This window comes from Salvelinus sp. IW2-2015, linkage group LG17 (assembly GCF_002910315.2).
Source record: "Salvelinus sp. IW2-2015 linkage group LG17, ASM291031v2, whole genome shotgun sequence".
In the NCBI taxonomy this organism is placed as follows: domain Eukaryota; kingdom Metazoa; phylum Chordata; class Actinopteri; order Salmoniformes; family Salmonidae; genus Salvelinus; species Salvelinus sp. IW2-2015.
Window position 1 is genome coordinate 22594809 of NC_036857.1, and position 19830 is coordinate 22614638.

Below are 19830 nucleotides of genomic sequence, written 5' to 3' on the forward strand. Positions count from 1 at the left end.
GCTGCCTGTGTAAACTCAGCCATAGTAACACTGTCCAAAAGACAAATGGAATAGAAATGTCATTCACCACAAGGATCAACAAGATGTCCCGCCAAAGTATAATTGCAAGTCCAGACTTTGTAGACTTTGTGAAATTGCAATCCATCAAATTCATTTTAGACTTTGAAAGAGACTTTCAAAGGAAGAGAGAGGATGTCCTGAAATGGACACTGTAAATCTGAGGCCGCAAAGGCTGTACAGATAATAAATACACCAAAACACGTCCATTTTACTAGTAATTTCTGTGGCCATTTTCTCAACACAAACCTTTGTTAGATCTTCCCCTGAGGGAAAAGAAAAACATCTATTCTCTATAACTAAGCCTTGCCTAGAGACAGAAAGGCCCACATGTCTTAACAACAGCTTATTAATATACCGTATTGTTATTTTTCATACAAAGTCAAAGGCCGATAAAATAAATGGAGCTTACAGAGAACCCAAGATTATTGATAGGTTGGGTTGCTGCTGCATGACAAACAATAGACACCTCAAACTTCTCTAAACTGTTCAGCAATATCCTACATTTTTTGATTGACATGCAGGAATCTTATGGTAGTAGTATGGTGTAGGCCTAGTATAGGGTATGTTATGGAAAACAATTTGATATACATGGGCCTATGAATTGGGCCTATGAATGTAACTTTCTACCACCCTCTACAATTCATTCTCATGAAAAACACAATGCTATGATTGAAAAGCACCTATTGTTTATTTTGGCATCATTGAAACTGCAGTTAAACATGTGCGTCTTGTATATTCTCCAAGTGATGCAACAAGTGGAACTCAATGGATTTTCTTGTGGATTTCCCAAGGGTCGAATAAAGACATGTGGTTTCTCCAGTGCTCAATATTGGAATTAATGGGAATAAATTACAAATTAAATAAATACCCAACAAGTTACAATATTCTCTTTGACATACAATGTATTCACAAGAAAACACACAAAAAAATCTTAATTACACACTGTATCATACGGACACTGTTCACTCCATAAAAATCTTAATTACACATGGTATCATACAGACACTGTTCACACCATAAAAATGATAATCTCAGATCTTCCTCGTACCTCTGGGGATTTCACTCTCCACAGGTTGTCAACAACAACAAAAGGTGCAGATTCTGTCAACAACAACAAAAGGTGCAGATTCTGTCAACAACAACAAAAGGTGCAAATTCTGTCAACAACAACAAAAGGTGCAGGTTCTGTCAACAACAACAAAAGGTTCAGGTTCTGTCAACAACAACAAAAGGTGCAGATTCTGTCAAAAACAACAAAAGGTGCAGATTCTGTCAAAAACAAAAGGTACAGATTCTGTCAACAACAACAAAAGGTGCAGGTTCTGTCAACAACAACAAAAGGTGCAGATTCTGCGCCTACAGTGTGTACAACTAATATGCTCTATCTATTTCACAAACATTGGCTAGATGAGACATCTGAAACATCTGACTGAATGTATTCTCTGTTGACTATGCCCATGCCACAACCATTTCAAATGAAGGGAGTCAAATACCACAGTTCATGGCTGGACCACTGAAGTGAAAAACGCCTTTCATTTATGGAGGGTAAATGGTCAGTCATAATCAATACACTTTCAGAATTCCAATCAGCAGTGCCATAAAGAACACCACGTAGAAAGGTCTTGAGAAATGATTAACCTTTTGGTTTGATATGTCTGTGAGCAACAGTGCCTGTAGGTATAAAATATACACTCCCCCCTACGTATTTATTTGGACAGTGAAGCTAAAACTTTTCATTTGGCTCTATACTCCAGCATTTTGGATTTGAGATCAAATGTGTAATATGAAGCGACAGTTCAGAATGTCACCTTTAATTTGAAGGTATTTTCATACATATCTTTTTTACCATTTAGAAATAAAAGCACTTTATGTATCTAGTCCCCCATTTGAAGGTGTCATAAGTATTTGGGCAAATTCACTTATATGTGTTTTAAAGAAGTCCAAAATATAGTATTTGGTCCCATATTCCTAGCACGCAATGACTACATCGAGCTTGGGACTACAAGCTTGGATGCATTTGCACTTTGTTTTGGTTGTGTTTTGGATTGTTTTGCACAATAGAAATTAATGGTAAATAATGTATTGTGTCATTTTGGAGTAACTTTTATAGTAAATAATAATATAATATGTTTCTGAACAATTCTTGATGAATGTGGATGCTACCATGATTACAGATAATCATGAATGAAGCGTGAATAATGATGAGTAAGAAAGTTAGAGGCATAAATAACATACAAAAATTGCATGTTTTGGGGGCATGATCTTTGTGCATCTGTAACTTTCTCACTTAGCGTTATTGGACAATTCCTTCATGATTATCCGTAATCATGGTAACATCCACATTAATTTTGAAGTGTTCAGAAACATTTTGCTGCATGTGATGTGGTCGTATTTGACATGGATAGGGGGCAGAAATAGCAAGTAGGGACAAATATCAAAATCAGTGGTGTAAAGTAAAAAATACTTTAAAGTATTGCTTAAGTCGTTTTTTGGGGTGTCTGTACTTTACTTTACTATTTCTAGTTTTGCCAACTTTTACTTCACTAGATTCCTACAGAAAACACATTTTCCCTGACACACAAAAGTACTCGTTACATTTTGACAGGAAAATGGTCCAATTCACACACAATTCACACATCAAGAGAACATCCCTGGTCATCCCTACTGCCTCTGATCTGGCAGACTCACTAAACACAAATGCTTCCTTTGCAAATTATGTCTGAGTGTTGGAGTGTGCCCCTAGCTATCCGCCCATTAAAAAATAAAATCTAAATTGTGCCGTCTGGTTTGCTTAATGTAAGGAATTTGAAATGGTTAATACTTTACTTTTACTTTTGATACTTAAGTGTAGTTATATCCTTGAGCTGTTCTTGTCTATTAATGTTGTGTATTATGTCATGTTTCATGTTTTGTGTGGACCCCAGGAAGAGTAGCTGCTGCTTTTGCAACAGCTAATGGGGATCCTAATACAATACAACAAATACCTCGTCAGCACATAGATTGTGGCGTCAGCATAATCTCAAAACCATAGCCTTGTCATCAAATCAAATCAAGTTTATTTTATATAGCCCTTCGTACATCAGCTAATATCTCAAAGTGCTGTACAGAAACCCAGCCTAAAACCCCAAACAGCAAGCAATGCAGGTGTAGAAGCACGGTGGCTAGGAAAAACTCCATAGAAAGGCCAAAACCTAGGAAGAAACCTAGAGAGGAACCAGGCTATGAGGGGTGGCCAGTCCTCTCCTGGCTGTGCCGGGTGGAGATTATAACAGAACTATGCCAAGATGTTCAAAATGTTCATAAGTGACAAGCATGGTCAAATAATAATCATTAATAATTTTCAGTTGGCTTTTCATAGCCGATCATTAAGAGTTGAAAACAGCAGGTCTGGACAGGTGGCGGTTCCATAACCGCAGGCAGAACAGTTGAAACTGGAACAGCAGCAGCCAGGTGGACTGGGGACAGCAAGGAGTCATCATGCCCGGTTTGCCGTGACGTATGGTCCTAGGGCTCAGGTTCTCCGAGAGAGAGAAAGAAAGAGAGAACGAGAGAATTAGAGAGAGCATACTTAAATTCACACAGGACACTGGATAAGACAGGAGAAGTACTCCAGGTATAACCAACTGACCCTAGCCCCCCGACACATAAACTACTGCAGCATAAATACTGGAGGCTGAGACAGGAGGGGTCAGGAGACACTGTGGCCCCATCTGATGATACCCCCGGACAGGGCCAAACAGGAAGGATATAACCCCACCCACTTTGCCAAAGCACAGCCCCCGCACCACTAGAGGGATAACTTCAACCACCAACTTACAATCCTGAGACAAGACCGAGTATAGCCCACAAAGATCTCCACCACAGCACAAACCAAGGGGGGCGCCAACCCAGAAAGGAAGATCACGTCAGTAACTCAACCCACTCAAGTGACGCACCCCTCCTAGGGACGGCATGAAAGAGCACCAGTAAGCCAGTGACTCAGCCCCTGTAATAGGGTTAGAGGCAGAGAATCCCAGTGGAGAGAGGGGAACCGGCCAGGCAGAGACAGCAAGGGCGGTTCGTTGCTCCAGAGCCTTTCCGTTCACCTTCACACTCCTGGGCCAGACTACACTCAATCATATGACCTACTGAAGAGATAAGTCTTCAGTAAAGACTTAAAGGTTGAGACCGAGTCTGCGTCATGACTCTCTCTCTTTGGTGAGGATCAAAGGTGCCAGATCAGCTTTGCAAATGTCTGACAGATAGCTAGACCCCCCCTCACAGGAGAAGAAAGGGGGTGAGTTGGGCCAGTTTTATGACTCTTAACACCCGGTCATAAATAGTTTGCAACAGACGACTCTTTCTTTCACTGCAGTATTGGGAAATAAATCTCCTTTTGTTACAGAGAGACTATTGCCACCAAAACCCTTTTCTCCAAGAGAATGAACTTTGGAACAATATTCGTAAAATAGGAATGTTAAGAATGGTCCGTGGGGATCTAAAGAATAATCATGTCATATTGTTTATTATTTTGTGATGTCATTAAGGATGGTATAACAAAGTAACTGTAACTCTGAAAGTGTACGCATTCTATGTATCAAGTTTACATCTAAATGTGGTATAAAATATATGATTAAATATGAGAATACTTTTGTGAAGATAGCAATGTCATTTTAGCTTTCTAAATTAGATAATTGTTTTTCATATAAACTTGTGCCCAGTCAGTAACCACGCCCAAGTGAGCACAGACGGCGTGATGGAACGCACCCTTTTTACCCGAGGATAAAAGGACTCGCTAACTAAATTTACATTAAACCAAGTAGACAGACAGTGACACTATGAATGGTTAAAACTCCCAGACCAGATAGCATGGAGCGGTGGCTACATGGCTGAAATGGTGAGACCAGTACATTGCCGTGTTACTACTGGTGTGTAAAGTGGTCGGGAGCTGAACCCTGAATAATCAACCATTGAGACCATGCAGACAGATGGTGTGAGCCGGACTTACGAATGGTTAAAGACCAGGAAGCGTGGAGCGGTCGCTACAAATTGAAATGGTTATAAACTCTGAAACTCTCAACACGAGTGAAAAAGATAAAGAATAGACCAGAACATTCACAGTCTGGAGCTGTGCATGTAAAAGTGGTCCTAGAATTTGACTAAAGACACGAGGGGGGAAGGAAGACTTCCCATCTTAGACAACCGTTGGTGCATCTGAAGTACCTGTTCTAACAAACACTTCACTACCAGAGAAGCTCTACAACTAAGAAGTACATTGTAACCTCTGGTGGACAACCAGAGCCTTACATCGAGCCACTCCCCATAGACGGATCGATTGGTTTCAACAGAGAGACGACAGAGAAAGACATCTACGCGTAAATATATACATTCCATTTCTTATCCGAATGAGCGGAGGTTTATGTGCAAAGTATTACTATTCCTTTGAGCGTAGGTTCTGAATGTATCCAAGTATTCCCTCTTTGTCTCTCCCTCTCTTTACCTACCCCTCCCTCTACATATGTATAACCAGCGCTGGGGTTCAGAATGAGACTGATGAGGTAATGATTAATAAGTGACTGTTATTGATGTATAATTTATTGATGTATCTTCGAGTTTCATTTGGGAAATGGTAACTTGTTAAACAACTTATTCCGTGGTGCCCCAAATTCCTAATGAGTTTATTGTCATATGATTAATTTAATCGAGTAACAATTAAACATAGATAGTTGATAAAATTAATAACAGTCATCAGATTAATGATAGTCACGTCACGACAGCTTTCTATATACCCCTTAAGCCTCATATAACTCCATGATGGGGTTTCACTACATGTGATTTATGATGAGTAGTGAAATATAGGTGGTGCAACAAGAACTGTCAGTGATTCCCACTTTGCCAGCAGGTTAGAGTTATTCAGTCAGATTAATCTCCACAGTGTCGGTATCAACCCTCTGAGGAGACTTCCCTTGGTTGTCTTTTAAACCCAATATCCTTATGCTGTGTATTCCTTTTGGGGGAAATATATACATTTCATGATAGCCTTCACAGTTCTCTTTAAGGAGCATCAAGAGTCTGTCTTTTAAAGATGTGTCTAGAATCATAACTTTAGCTTTTTCTAACTATCAATTGGGAAAGGTTGGCTCTAGTATATGCTTATTCTGTTACAAACCTAGAACATACATCTCCCTTTGTCAGATGTTTTATGTAGTACGTTATTTATTCAATCTCGCTAGATCTGTTTATTCAATCCGCTCACCAAGAATAATGGTTCAGTGAACAGTGCATCAAAATATTGCATCAATTACTCTCTGAAATAAAAACGGCAACATGATTCATCATGCAACATTTTGGGGACATTTTATATTTAAAAAAATGATTTATTTTTTACTTCTATCCTATCTTGTTTGAGGTGTGGGACAATTGTCCCCATTGATTTATTTCAAACACAGCAACACACATACTCAGTACATGACTGATGGACATTTTATATAGCAAAAGGATAGCGTCTTTATTTGCCGCTCACCAGAGGCGCTTAATGCTGCATGACAGCTCTATTTTACTGCTGATTTCAACATCATTGCAGCTCAGTGCTCTGGCAGTATGAGTGAACCCATTGTCATATTTAATCTGCTCTTTTTCACATGATATTTGGCTTAATAGTGTTCGTGCCCATGCAGTGTTACTGTGAAATTTTAACTGTGATCTTTTGCTGGATATATGTGTAAACGGCAAATTGGGTATAGACTGAGGCATACTTTCTCTTCCTTCTCCAATCTTAATCCAGTGGCTACTGTAAACTGTGTGTCTGTAAATCTACCTCTGTACATTCTGTGAGTTTAGTTTCATACCTAATCTGTCAGTCTTATAAATAAAATGTGTATGTGTACAATCTAAAAATAAACATCAGTGGTTGATAACGTCATCATGAAGCACCATTTCATTTATCAAGCTTGTGAGTGAATTTTTCTGTTCTGACAAACCATTTATTTAACATTTGCATATACACTGAGATACAAGACTACATGAGTGCATTTCATTATTCTGTAGTATGGGTGAGCTGTTTACTCATAGCATCCAGAATATCACCTCTTTCCTGGAACACTCACTTTTTCTAGAACTTAAACTTCCATATTCCATCGCTGACATGTTCCATCATGCCTGACTCATGATGGAACCTGTCTGGCAATGGATTTAACCAATCTTTCCTCTGTTGTAAATTGTAAATCTGTATGACTGGAGAGACATCATGTGGACAACAACAATATTGCATCAACTCTGATCTACAGAACAAGCTTGGCACAGATGGTCACTCTCTTGCACTGATGTCTGACGCTGTCAGAGGGTCCAGTGGCCACATTTGAGAGGGACGCATGCACGAGTAGGTTGTCCTCAACGCAGCATAGACAGAACAAACTAATGTAACTCCTCCTAGGGTCAAACGAGTAGCAGTCCTATTCCTTCTCATCACAGTTTGTAATTCTGGATATGCCGCACGTCCGGTAAGATTACTTATTTTCAGACTCTTAAAATGATTCACGAGAACACTACTTGTAAACTCATGACCTCAAATACTCTCTGGTCTGCATATGTCTGCTAATGTCAGATCCAAATATGTGATCCTATCTGTTAATGATCAAACAAGTGGAATTTGGTTTACCACTCATGTAATGCCTGTTGAATATGACTACTTTGTCGATAACTGATAATGAGGTGCTCATGTGTCTGACTGTATAAATATATATTTTCACAGGAAGTCTCTTTTTGGCAGATGGCTCAGTGTTCAGTTTGAATTCATTATCAAAAATGAAGCGTTTATCATCCTGACATGAAGTTATATTATAATAGCAAAGGTCCCTTGATTGGTGCCATAGAAAGTGATAGTGTTTTCTTTGTGACTTACAAGCAGGTAGCAGGTAGCAGGACATGAGGCTAGCTAGACTCTGCTAATAGGCCTCTAATTCAATTATCTGGGGATCTGCCTGGAAAGCTTATAAGTTCATTCAACATAGAGCATACTCTGTTGCTAGTCAGACTAAGGCAACACAATTTCTCCTTGGGTGCAGAGTTAAGTATGTAGTCACCAAGGTGCAAGTGGTTTGAATGCTGAGGATATAGCTTTTTAAAACTTTTTCCAGATTATTCTAAATTGTGTTACATAGTTTCCCCCACAATTCCTTTTTAAGGTTTTGGAACGATATGTCCTACTGTTGGGGTGTTTGTTTGCTTAGCATTGTTTTGTGATTGGAGCGCTTATACCATATGTTCAAAACAAAGAGGCTCAATGACTCAGTCGGCATCAATCCACCCCTCATTTCCTCAGCTGCATCCTGCATTTTAACAAAGGATCAAGAAAAAGATGCATGACCCAGAGAGGATCTCAGTTTCCTTTTCTGGTTCCTGGGGAGAGGATTGTGTAGTACAGAGATTACCGTCTCTATGCAGATTATTTAGACAACAGCTTAGATGTATATGTGGAGACTAGATATATAGAGTAATGTCCAGTTTGATAATTTATAATCTGCCTATTAAAGAGGTAATCATTTTCTCTGGATGTATTTGACTCTCCTCTCCTCTTGTTGCAGGTGCAGTACAGGAAAGGGTCTGATTCACACACTTCTCATAGGAACTCCCTGTTTCCTCAGCTCTTACATTCTACCAAAATTAAGCATTCGTCAAATTCTTTAATTAAATGAATGAAGAAAAGTCCTGTCCCAATGGAATACTGACAATATCCTGGCTTGGTGTTGACTGTTGAAATATGCTCCCACGTGAGATTGAGACAGGAAAACAACACAGTTACACAGATGGCCTAAATTGCTAAACAAAAGTACAGTCTTTATCCTAACCTGTTATACGACTGCTCCAAGATGGCAAACCCCAGCTCACTCTTGGTCACTGATGGGGCAGTGCAGAGGCAGGCTGAAGAGGATCGATATATCCTCTATGGCGTGGCTGAAGTGGATGCGTGTGAGTTGGGGTTCCCTAGGAAGTATGACCTCATCCCATCCATCGTCTGCTCAGTATGCTTTCTGTTCGGCCTCATCTACTGCTTTTTTGGTAAGTTCCTGGCCTGTAATAGAGGACAGTTGGAACTTGCACATGTGTACTCTCAAGACATACACATTAAAGATATGATAGGCATATCTGCAATTTAACTACAGCATTAACACAAAACAGTCCAATGCTCCACTGTAGATACATCATTATTTAATTCCCAGTTCAAATCAAATCAGATGTATTTATAAAGCCCTTCTTACATCAGCTGATATCTCAAAGTGCTGTACAGAAACCCAGCCTAAAACCCCAAACAGCAAGCAATGCAGGTGTAGAAGCATGGTGGCTAGGAAAAACTCCCTAGAAAGGCCAGAACCTTTCAGTTGACATTTAACAAAGTGAAACTATTTCATCAGCTCACTTTGAGTCTATTGATGATATACCCTACCTATACTGTACCCTTACAGTAAACACAGGAGGACCAAGTGTCTGGGCTGGGCCAGCCCGGGGTATAAAGTGGATAACGTCCAGGGTAGGCTAGGAGAGAGAAGCAGATGGGCCACCTGGTTCTGCTGCATTCCTCTGCGAGAGAGTTGGAGAACAGCCACCTGGGATAATTCAGGTAGCCTCCTGGCCTGGTCCAAATCCATTAAACCCAACAGATGCACTCGCTGTGAATGTTGTCTGATAATAGACACGTTTAGATTGTCTTAAGCAGACTATGCCTCATGTGAAGTTAACTATATCTCTCAAATATTCTGCAAACTGTACAGTTTACCAAAGACTGTGTGTACACATGTGAAAATGCTTCGTTTCTATGATCTGTGGTTAAAAAGACAAAAGGTCCTAAAAAATGCGTCTTTGTGATATTAAACGTTTTAAAAACGGTGATTTTCAAAACCTGCAACAAGTTTCTAGCCAGAGGGAGGGTATTTTCTTGCTCCACATCACCACGAATCTCATAGTTTGAAAATCACTGTTTTTTAAATGTTTTAACTTTCGATGATGTCATAGTGTAGCACTTTTTTACATTTTATTTTAGAAATCTGTTGTTTTCACATATGTAGACAATAATATTGTGCTGGAGATAATGAAAATTACGTTAAAAAGTGGTGGAGTTGCCCTTTAAGTACACTTTGCTTCCTTCTCCATCTTTCTTACTTAACATCCCTCCACTTGTCTCTCTTTCTTTAGGATACCGCTGCTTTAAGATGGTCATGTTTCTGTCAGGCTTCATGTTTGGGTCTGCACTAGTCTGCATGTTGTACCACAAGGAGCCTGTGCTGGACACCCAATTGACTACAGAGACCAAAGCAGGCATCCTCCTGGGACTGGCTGTGCTCTGTGGCCTGGTGACTATGCTGGTACAGACTGTGGGGTTCATCATTACTGGCCTACATCTGGGGAGTCTGCTCACCCTTGCCAACCTGCTGGTTGTCGGACAGTTTTACAGCCTTACCCCCCCATGGGCGCCTCTCGGTGCCCTCCTGGCCACGAGCACCTTTTGTGCCATTCTCACACTGAGATGGCAGAAACTATTCACTGTGCTCTCCACGGCTGCAGTCGGTGCCGCTGTGGTGATGGCGTGTGTGGACTTCTTCGTAGAGACGTCGCTGCTGGCTGGCCATGCGTACGACATCCTGTCTCAGGTTCCCCCTCGTTCCCTCTGCTGGTACAGCTGGGTTATAACAGGCGTATGTCCTCTATTCAGTCTGATGGGGGTGCTGGTGCAATGGATGCTCACTGCCAAAGGAGTGTCCCACAGAGAAAGTGAGTGGCAGTTTCATAAAAAACATGGAATGCTTTCTTCCTCGGTCATCACTACTTCATTTGATACTTAGGTTACACTTAACATGTAAACTGACTACAACATAATTCTCTCTTTTTCTGTCCTATGCTAATTTACATTGAACACCCCCAAGTACCTGTCAGTGGCCGACAAAGACAGGTCCAACTGATGCGAATCAGACAGAGAGATGCCCAGAGACGACCCCAGCAGGGCACTTACCACCATCGCAAGCCTCCAATCCTAAAGCGCTATGCTGGGGACGTCCTGGCCCCAGTGAGTTTCTTCACTCCTAATGGGCATGAACGAGCTTGATTAAAACATTTATTTCAAAATGTTTATGCACTTAGCTAATATACATCATTGTGTGTCACCAATGTCAATTATTTTCTATCATCCTAGACCTAGAGAATCAATGTAATTTTTTCCTTACCACTTTGCCTTCCAGAGTTACATCCAGAGCCTTCGTGACCGCCAGATGGGTACAGGCTCCTCTACCAGTAGCATAATCAGCAACAGCACAGTCAACCACACCATGATTGACTTTGAGACAGGCTCTATGGTGCCCCTGACTGCCTCCTCCCTAGTCTATAGGGTCTGAGGGATGACCACCAAATACTAGGCATCCCCTCCCAGTTCCACTTAGGTGCCCAATACCTCTCTCTAGAAGACCATTCATAGACTGTTTTTTGAGACGACAGAATGATTATTGAGACAAAATTCAAAAGACTAAATCAATCTGTTGTTTTGTTTATTATTGACAGTCTTAAGGTATCAGACAGTCAATCGTAATATAACACATTGATCCTTCTTCCAATAAATCAAATAGCTTAATTTTAGTCAGTTTGCTAATATACATTTTTGTGAAGACATCCATTGTTAGTTTTATGCAGTGTACAAGGGGGGAATTATACATTTAGGGATTTACATACATTTTACATACTTTACACAAGAGATAGAGTACATAAAACATTTTTGTAACTCTTGTCTTATCAAAATAAATAAAATCCTTAAATGTTACTATATTTCACCTCAGCGGGTTAGGTGATTCATTGGCTAGGCTATACGGTATGAAAGTCCTGCCTACTTCCTGGATCGTGTCACACTGTTTTTGAATGGCCTTCAAGATTATATTATAAAATTTATGAAAACGGTAAATTAAAATAAATGTCATATTATATTCGTATTTGTGGATTTACTTCTACAGGTAAATTAATCTATGAATATAATTGTACATACACATTTGAAGTCGGAAGTTTACATACACTTAGGTTGGAGTCATTAAAACTCGTTTTTCAACCACTCCACAAATTAATTGTTAACAAACTATAGTTTTGGCAAGTCGGTTAGGACATCTACTTTGTGAATGACACAAGTCATTTTTCCAACAATTGTTTACAGACAGATTATTTTACTTATAACTCAATGATCACAATTCCAGTGGGTCAGAAGTTTACATACACTAAGTTGACTGTGCCTTTAAACAGCTTGGAAAATTCCAGAAAATGATGTCACGGCTTTAGAAGCTTCTGATGGGCTAATTAACAAAATTTGAGAAATTTGGAGGTGTACCTGTGGATGTATTTCAAGGCCTACCTTCAAACTCAGTGCCTCTTTGCTTGACATCATGGGAAAATCTAAAGAAATCAGCCAAGACCTCAGAAATATAATTGTAGACCTCCACAAGTCTGGTTCATTCTTGGGAGCAATTTCCAAACGCCTAAAGGTACCACGTTCATCTGTACAAACAATAGTACACAAGTATAAACACCATGGGGCCACGCAGCCGTCATACCGCTCAGGAAGGAGATGTGTTCTGTCTCCTAGAGATGAGCATACTTTGGTGAGAAAAGTGCAAATCAATCTCAGAACAACAGCAAAGGACCTTGTGAAGATGCTGCAGGAAACAGGTACAAACGTATCTATATCCACAGTAAAACGAGTCCTATATCGACATAACCTGAAAGGCCACTCAGCAAGGAAGAAGCCACTGCTCCAAACCACCATAAAAAAGCCAGACTACAGTTTGCAACTGCACATGGGGACAAAGATTGTACTTTTTAGAGAAGCTTGGTCACAAATGGGTCTTCCAAAAGGACAATGACCCCAGGCATACTTCCAAAGTTGTGGAACAACAAAGGACAACAAAGTCAAGGTATTGGAGTGGCCATCACAAAGCCCTGATCTCATCCTATAGAAAATGTGTGGGCAGAACTGACAAAGGGTGTGCGAGCAAGGAGGCCTACAAACCTGACTTGGTTACACCAGCTCTGTCAGGAGGAATGGGCCAAAATTCACCCAACTTATTGTGGGAAGCTTGTGGAAGGCTTCCCAAAACGTTTGACCCAGGTTAAACAATTTAAAGGCAATGCTACCAAATACTAATTCAAATCAAGTTTATTTTATATAGCCCTTCGTACATCAGCTAATATCTCGAAGTGCTGTACAGAAACCCAGCCTAATTGAGTGTATGTAAACATCTGACCCACTGGGAATGTGATGAAAGAAATAAAAGCTGAAATAAATCATTCTCTCTACTATTATTCTGACATTTCACATTCTTAAAGTAAAGTGGTGGTCCTAACTGACCTAAGACATGGAATTTCTACTAGGACTAAATGTCAGGAATTGTGAAAAACTGAGTTTAAATGTATTTGGCTAAGGTGTATGTAAACTTCCAACTTCAACTGTATCTTAAACGACCGCATTTTCATGAATTTGACGATGTAATCTTGAAGGCCATTCAAAAACGGTGGGACATGATCCAGGAAGTAGGCGGGACTTTCATACCGTAGTGATATTGGAGTGACAATACATTTGCCACGGCAGCATCCCTCGCTCTGCTTATATAGATATATCCCCTCTGTAAATGATACATCTCCACTGTAATCAGCCTATGCACCAGAGTTTTATGTTTTATGTTTACTGCTCCGATATTGTATATTCTGTATGATGTCTATGTGGACTAGTGTCTGTATTCTGTTTGTATATTGTCTATCACTGGCAGCACCTTCTCACTAAGGCAAATGATTATAGGTGTGTGTAAATGTACTTGGTGAATAAAGGTGAGTTTGAAATAAAACACCACTGATCTCTAAAGGCCTATTTATCACATTGCATCCATTTTTCACTCGTTCTGAGAGGGTAGCCCTTATCCACAACTTGGTTGTTGTTGATGCGCCAGTACTGGTTCCCTTTGAAAATGTATATATGGCCGTTTGTCCATGTGAAGGCTGCATCCAGGTTGTAGGGTACCCCAGAGAAGAGATGTGATATCGGTTTGGGATACGTCCTGGAGTCCGTTGCCCCAGCTTCATCCCACTGCCAATACTGAGAACCCTTTGGGATAGAATGAAGTGTAACTATTATCTGGTCGTCACACTCATTCTGAAATGGTCTAGATTAGAGAGTATGTTACATGTTCACACATTAGCCAAAACCATTGTTTGTTTGTTCCTTACTTTGAAGAAGATCACTTTGTTGTTCCGGTTGAAGTAAAAGGCTGAATCAACATTAGAAGGAATGCTGGCCAAGTGTTTCGGAAAGCCAATGTCAAGTTTGAATCTGGTATACCTCCACACTTTGTCTCCTGAATTAAGAATATGAGTGACACATGAAAACTACAAAAATGAGAGAAATTACAGAACTGAAACAGGGACAGTGTAGCCTGCTCCAAGATCTGTGTGTGATGTCTTGCCGACTCCTATGGTAGGTTTGGTAAATAATGACAACGAAGTTGGCAAGACAGCACAAACTGATATGGGACATGGCTAGGGACAGAGTGATGCAGGGTGAAAGGTTTACCTTTCAGGAAGTAGGACTTGTTGGTCCTCTGAGAGTACACAGCTGCATTGAGGCTCCCTGGCAGATCCTTCCACAGCACAGAGATCAGGATGGGTGTGTTGTAGCCAGTAGTGTCAGACACTGTCCAAACATACTGACCGCTGAAGACATATGTCTTGCGAAAAGGACCTGGGTGGTCGATAAATATTAGACAAACACTTGTAGATACTGTATATCTGAATGAAAGCGGTTTGCTAATTTGCAGTTTCATATAGAGTTTACATAGTTTTTTGTACGGCAATAATTGGGACTAAATCTTTACAACACCTACCTAACATAATTGCATCTATGATACTCTTGCAAAGATGTGGTGAACCTGCCTCTTGGGATGAATCATTTGGCTTTCTGGATACTGTTGGACGATTGCCTGGCTTCCCTAAAGGAGAACAGAAAAGACAAATGTTTCAAACACAAAACATTGTCATTTAGCAGACACTCTCATCCAGAGCAACTTACATTAGTGAGTGCAAACATTATCGTACTGGTCCCCAATGGGAATCAAACCCCCAACCCTGGCATTGCAAGCACCAATCTCTACGGGACATAACTTTTTGAATCTGTCTTTATCCTCTACATACAACATCCACAGGAAATGAAAGTCTGACTATGGAATAATTCTATGGCTTATTAGATATTTATCACATACTCTGTCTGTCTTAACTCAATAAAATAAATTATGATCCATCCCCCACCATAGAGAGCTTGGATTCCATGAATGTCATCAGGATGTAGTTTGAAGTTGGCACGGTAACCATAGTAGACAGGTCCCATCAGAGCCTTGTGGTTCTGAGAGTGACCCAGGCCAAGGGCGTGACCAATCTCATGGGCTGCTACAATCCTCAGGTTACGGCCAGAGGTCGTACCCTCTGTCCACTGCTCGTCTTCGTCAAAATGCACAATGCCTGATTCAGGGTTATCTGCGTGGGCAAGCACTCCCCCTAATGACAGAGGATGTTTTCAGAAAGGTAAACATATAAACTCAGCAACAACAAAAAAACATCCCTTTTTCAGGACCCTGTCTTTCAAAGATAATTCGTAAAAATCCAAATAACTTCACAAATCTGCATTGTAAAGGGTTTAAACACTGTTAACAATGCTTGTTAAATTAACCATAAACAATTAATGAACATGCACCTGTGGAACGGTCGTTAAGACACTAACAGCTTACAGACGGTAGGCAATTAAGGTAACAGTTATGAAAACTTAGGACACTAAAGAGGCCTTTCTACGGACTCTGAAAAACACCAATAGAAAGATGCCCAGGGTCCCTGCTCATCTGCATGAACGTGCCTTAGGTATGCTTCAAGGAGGCATGAGGACTGCAGATGTGGACAGGGCAATAAATCGCAATGTCCGTACTGTGAGACGCCTAAGACAGCGCTACAGGGAGACAGGAAGGACAGCTGATCGTCCTCGCAGTGGCAGACCACGTGTAACACACCTGCACAGGATAGGTACATCCGAACATAAACACCTGCGAGACAGGTACAGGATGGCAACAACAACCCCCCCCGAGTTACACCAGGAACGGACAATCCCTCCATCAGTGCTCAGACTGTCCACAATAGGCTGAGAGAAACGGGACTGAGGGCTTGTAGGCCTGTTGTAAGGCAGGTCCTCACCAGACATCACAGGCAACAACGTCACCTATGGGCACAAACCCACCGTCGCTGGACCAGATAGTACTGGCAAAAAGTGCTCTTCACTGACAAGTCGCAGTTTTGTCTCACCAGGGTTGATGGTCGGATTCGTGTTTATCGTCGAAGGAATGATCGTTACACTGAGGCCTGTACTCTGGAGCGGGATCGATTTGGAGGTGGATGGTCCGTCATGGTCTGGGGCGGTGTGTCACAGGAGGAAGACATCCTCCTCCCTCATGTGGTACCCTTCCTGCAGGCTCATCCTGACATAACCCTCCAGCATGACAATGCCACCAGCCATACTGCTTGTTCTGTGCGTGATTTCCTGCAAGACAGGAATGTCAGTGTTCTGCCATGGCCAGCGAAGAGCCCGGATCTCAATCCCATTGAGCACATCTGGGACCTGTTGGATCGGAGGGCGAGGGCTAGGGCCATTCCCCGCAGAAATGTCCGGGAACTTGCAGGTGCCTTGGTGGAAGAGTGGGGTAACATCTCACAGCAAGAACTGGCAAATATGGTGCAGTCTGTGAGGAGATGCACTGCAGTACTTTATGCAGCTGGTGGCCACACCAGATACTGACTGGGTCTTTTGATTTTGACCCCCCCTTTGTTCAGGGACACATTATTCAATTTCTGTTAGTCACATGTCTGTGGAATTTGTTCAGTTAACATCTTAGTTGTTGAATCTTGTTATGTTCATACAAATATTTACACATGTTAAGGTTGCTGAAAATAAACGCAGTTGACAGTGAGAGGACGTTTCTTTTTTTGCTGAGTTTATCACATTCAGAGGCATATACGGAACCAGTTAAAAGTTTGGACACACCTACGCATTCATGGGGATTTCTTTATTTTTACTATTTTCTACATTGTAGAATAATAGTGAAGACATCAAAACTATGAAATAACATGTGGAATCGTGTAGTAAACAAAAAAGTGTTAAACAAATCAAAATAAATGAGATTCTTCAAAGTAGCCACCCTTTGCCTTGATGACAGCTTTGAACACTCTTGGCATTCTCTCAACCAGTTTCACCTGGAGTGCTTTTCCAACAGTCTTGAAGGAGTTCCCACATATGCTGAGCACTTGTTGGCTGCTTTTCCTTCACTCTGCAGTCCAACTCATCCCAAACCATCTCAATTGGGTTGAGGTCGGGTGATTTTGGAGGCCAGGTTATCTGATGCAGCACTCCATCACTCTCCTTCTTGGTCAAATAGCCCTTACACAACCTGGAGGTGTGTTGGGTCATTGTCCTGTTGAAAAACAAATGATAGTCCCACTAAGAGGAAACCATATGGGATGGCATATCGCTGCAGAATGCTGTGGTAGCTATGCTGGTTAAGTGTGCCTTGAATTCTAAATAAATCACAGACAGTGTCACCAGCAATGCACCCCCACACCATCACATCTCCTCCTCCATGCTTCACGGGCAGAACCACGCATATGGAGATCATCCGTTCACCTACTCTGCGTCTCACAAAGACACGGCAGATGGAACCAAAAATCTCAAATTTGGACTCAACAGACCAAAGGACAGATTTCCACCGGTCTATTGTCAATTGCTCGTGTTTCTTGGCCCAAGCAAGTCTCTAATTCTTATTGGGGTCCTTTAGTAGTGGTTCCTTTGCAGCAATTTGACCATGAAGGCCTGATTCTCGCAGTCTCCTCTGAACAGTCGATGTTGAGATGTGTCTGTTACTTGAACTCTGTGAAGCATTTATTTGGGCTGCAATTTCTGAGGCTGCTAACTCTAATGAACGTATCCTCTGCAGCAGAGGTAAATCGGGGTCTTCCTTTCCTGTGGCGGTCCTCATGAGAGCCAGTTTCATCATAGCGCTTAATGGTTTTTGCGACTGCACTTGAAGAAACTTTCAAAGTTCTTGACATTTTCCTGATTGACTGAACTTCATGTCTTAAATTAATGATGGACTGTTGTTTCCCTTTGCTTATTTGAGCTGTTCTTGCTATAATAAGGACTTGGTCTTTTCCCAAATATGGCCATCTTCTGTATACCCCCCTACCTTGTCACAACACAACTGATTGGCTCACACTCATTAAGGAGGAAAGAAATTCCACAAATTAACTTTTAACAAGGCCCACCTGTTAATTGAAATGCATTCCAGGTGACTACCTCATGAAGCTGGTTGAGAGAATGCCAAGAGCGTACAAAGCTGTCATCAAGGCAAAGGGTGGCTACTCTGAAGAAACTCAAATATAAAATACAATTTGGTTACTACATGATTATATATGTGTTATTTCATAGTTTTGATGTCTTCACTATTATTCTACTATGTAGAAAATAGTACAAATAAAGAAAAACCCTTGAATGAGTAGGTGTGTCCAAACCTTTGACTGGTACTGTAGATAATCCACATCAGACTGAGATCTGAAAATCTTTCTTTCACACATTCAAACTGCAGTGTGACTATGGAGTACTCTGACTCTCACCTGGTCCATCGAAGGGCACCGGACAAGATCTATCCTTCTTATGAAACGAGATCTTGATGTCTGCTCTTCCTGGAAACAGCACCTCCTGGAAACTCAAGGTTGACACCTCTCTCCAGTACCTAAACGCAGTCTTGAGGGCCGCACGTGTTTTTGCCAGGCCCAAGTCTGGGGTGTAGTTATAGATGCGGTAGGTCAGAATCTTCTTACGCCAAGTAGAACCTATGGAAATAGGCATTAGTAAAATATACTAGTTGGAAATAGTTTTATAGCTGAAACATTTAAAGCAAGGCTTTGTTTTTACTCGTAGTTGATTGTGTGGCCATATGTTTGCCTCATCAAGTCAAGATCATGACAATGAAGTCGGAGAATAAATAAAATGACTCACCCATGACTCGATATTTGAGGATTTTGTCATTGAAGGAGTCCTCAATACCACACCGAGGTCGTTTCATCATTTCCAATGTGGCCTCATTGAACGTTCCTGAGATGGCCAAGTTAGTTGCCTTCTGGAAGGTTCTAAAGTTATAATGGGTAAGATAAATGTTAATGAGAGACATATGTAGTCATACAATAAGTATAGGTTAGGAGTAAGCTAGCTGAGGGGCAGCCTAAAGCAGAAGAGAAAAGTGTGATGTTTGATGGTTACCTCAGTGCCTTTGTGATTTCTTCAGTCTGATACATTTGGCTCTTACTACGGTCCAGTGGGATGTGTAGGTAGCCATAGTTCCTTAAATAGACCTAAGATGTGGCAGACATATCATTAACAGTATTAGTACGTACATGTTTGGTATGAAAACAAATACAGGAGTTGGCTAAAGCACAAACCAGGCTGTTTAGTAAATAACGGATTGTAGCAGTTCTCATTGGTCATCTACTATACAGTATATTCTTACCATGGCTTCCATGATTTCCTCCCTGTTTAAGGCAATGGAGGACACAGTTGTCAGCAAGACAAGAAACAGCATGTACTCCATTTGAAAATCCGTTCTAAGATATTGTTTTCAAGTACTATATCTCGGTTTCCCTTATTTCTTCAGTAAGCCAGTGTGATGAAAATAGTTAAGAACGTCTTTACAATTT

The 19830-nt window shown here is 41.1% G+C and overlaps 2 protein-coding genes across 2 annotated transcripts; one reads left to right on the top strand and one right to left on the bottom strand.

Annotated features, from left to right (window-relative positions):
- Positions 1 to 7372: 7372 nt before the first annotated feature.
- LOC111976477 (transmembrane protein 198-like) lies at positions 7373 to 11849 on the top strand. Its single transcript, XM_024005322.1, has 5 exons — positions 7373 to 7538; positions 8622 to 9096; positions 10228 to 10803; positions 10956 to 11095; positions 11268 to 11849. Exons 2-5 carry the CDS (start codon positions 8907 to 8909, stop codon positions 11418 to 11420), a joined length of 1059 nt encoding a protein of 352 aa, XP_023861090.1. The 5' UTR covers positions 7373 to 7538; positions 8622 to 8906; the 3' UTR covers positions 11421 to 11849.
- LOC111976976 (matrix metalloproteinase-19-like) lies at positions 11554 to 19601 on the bottom strand. Its single transcript, XM_024006189.2, has 8 exons — positions 19397 to 19601; positions 19136 to 19266; positions 18751 to 18969; positions 15355 to 15600; positions 14934 to 15038; positions 14624 to 14791; positions 14281 to 14408; positions 11554 to 14158 (listed from the first exon to the last, which is right to left on the bottom strand). Exons 1-8 carry the CDS (start codon positions 19429 to 19431, stop codon positions 13922 to 13924), a joined length of 1269 nt encoding a protein of 422 aa, XP_023861957.1. The 5' UTR covers positions 19432 to 19601; the 3' UTR covers positions 11554 to 13921.
- Between the last annotated feature and the right edge of the window lie 229 nt (positions 19602 to 19830).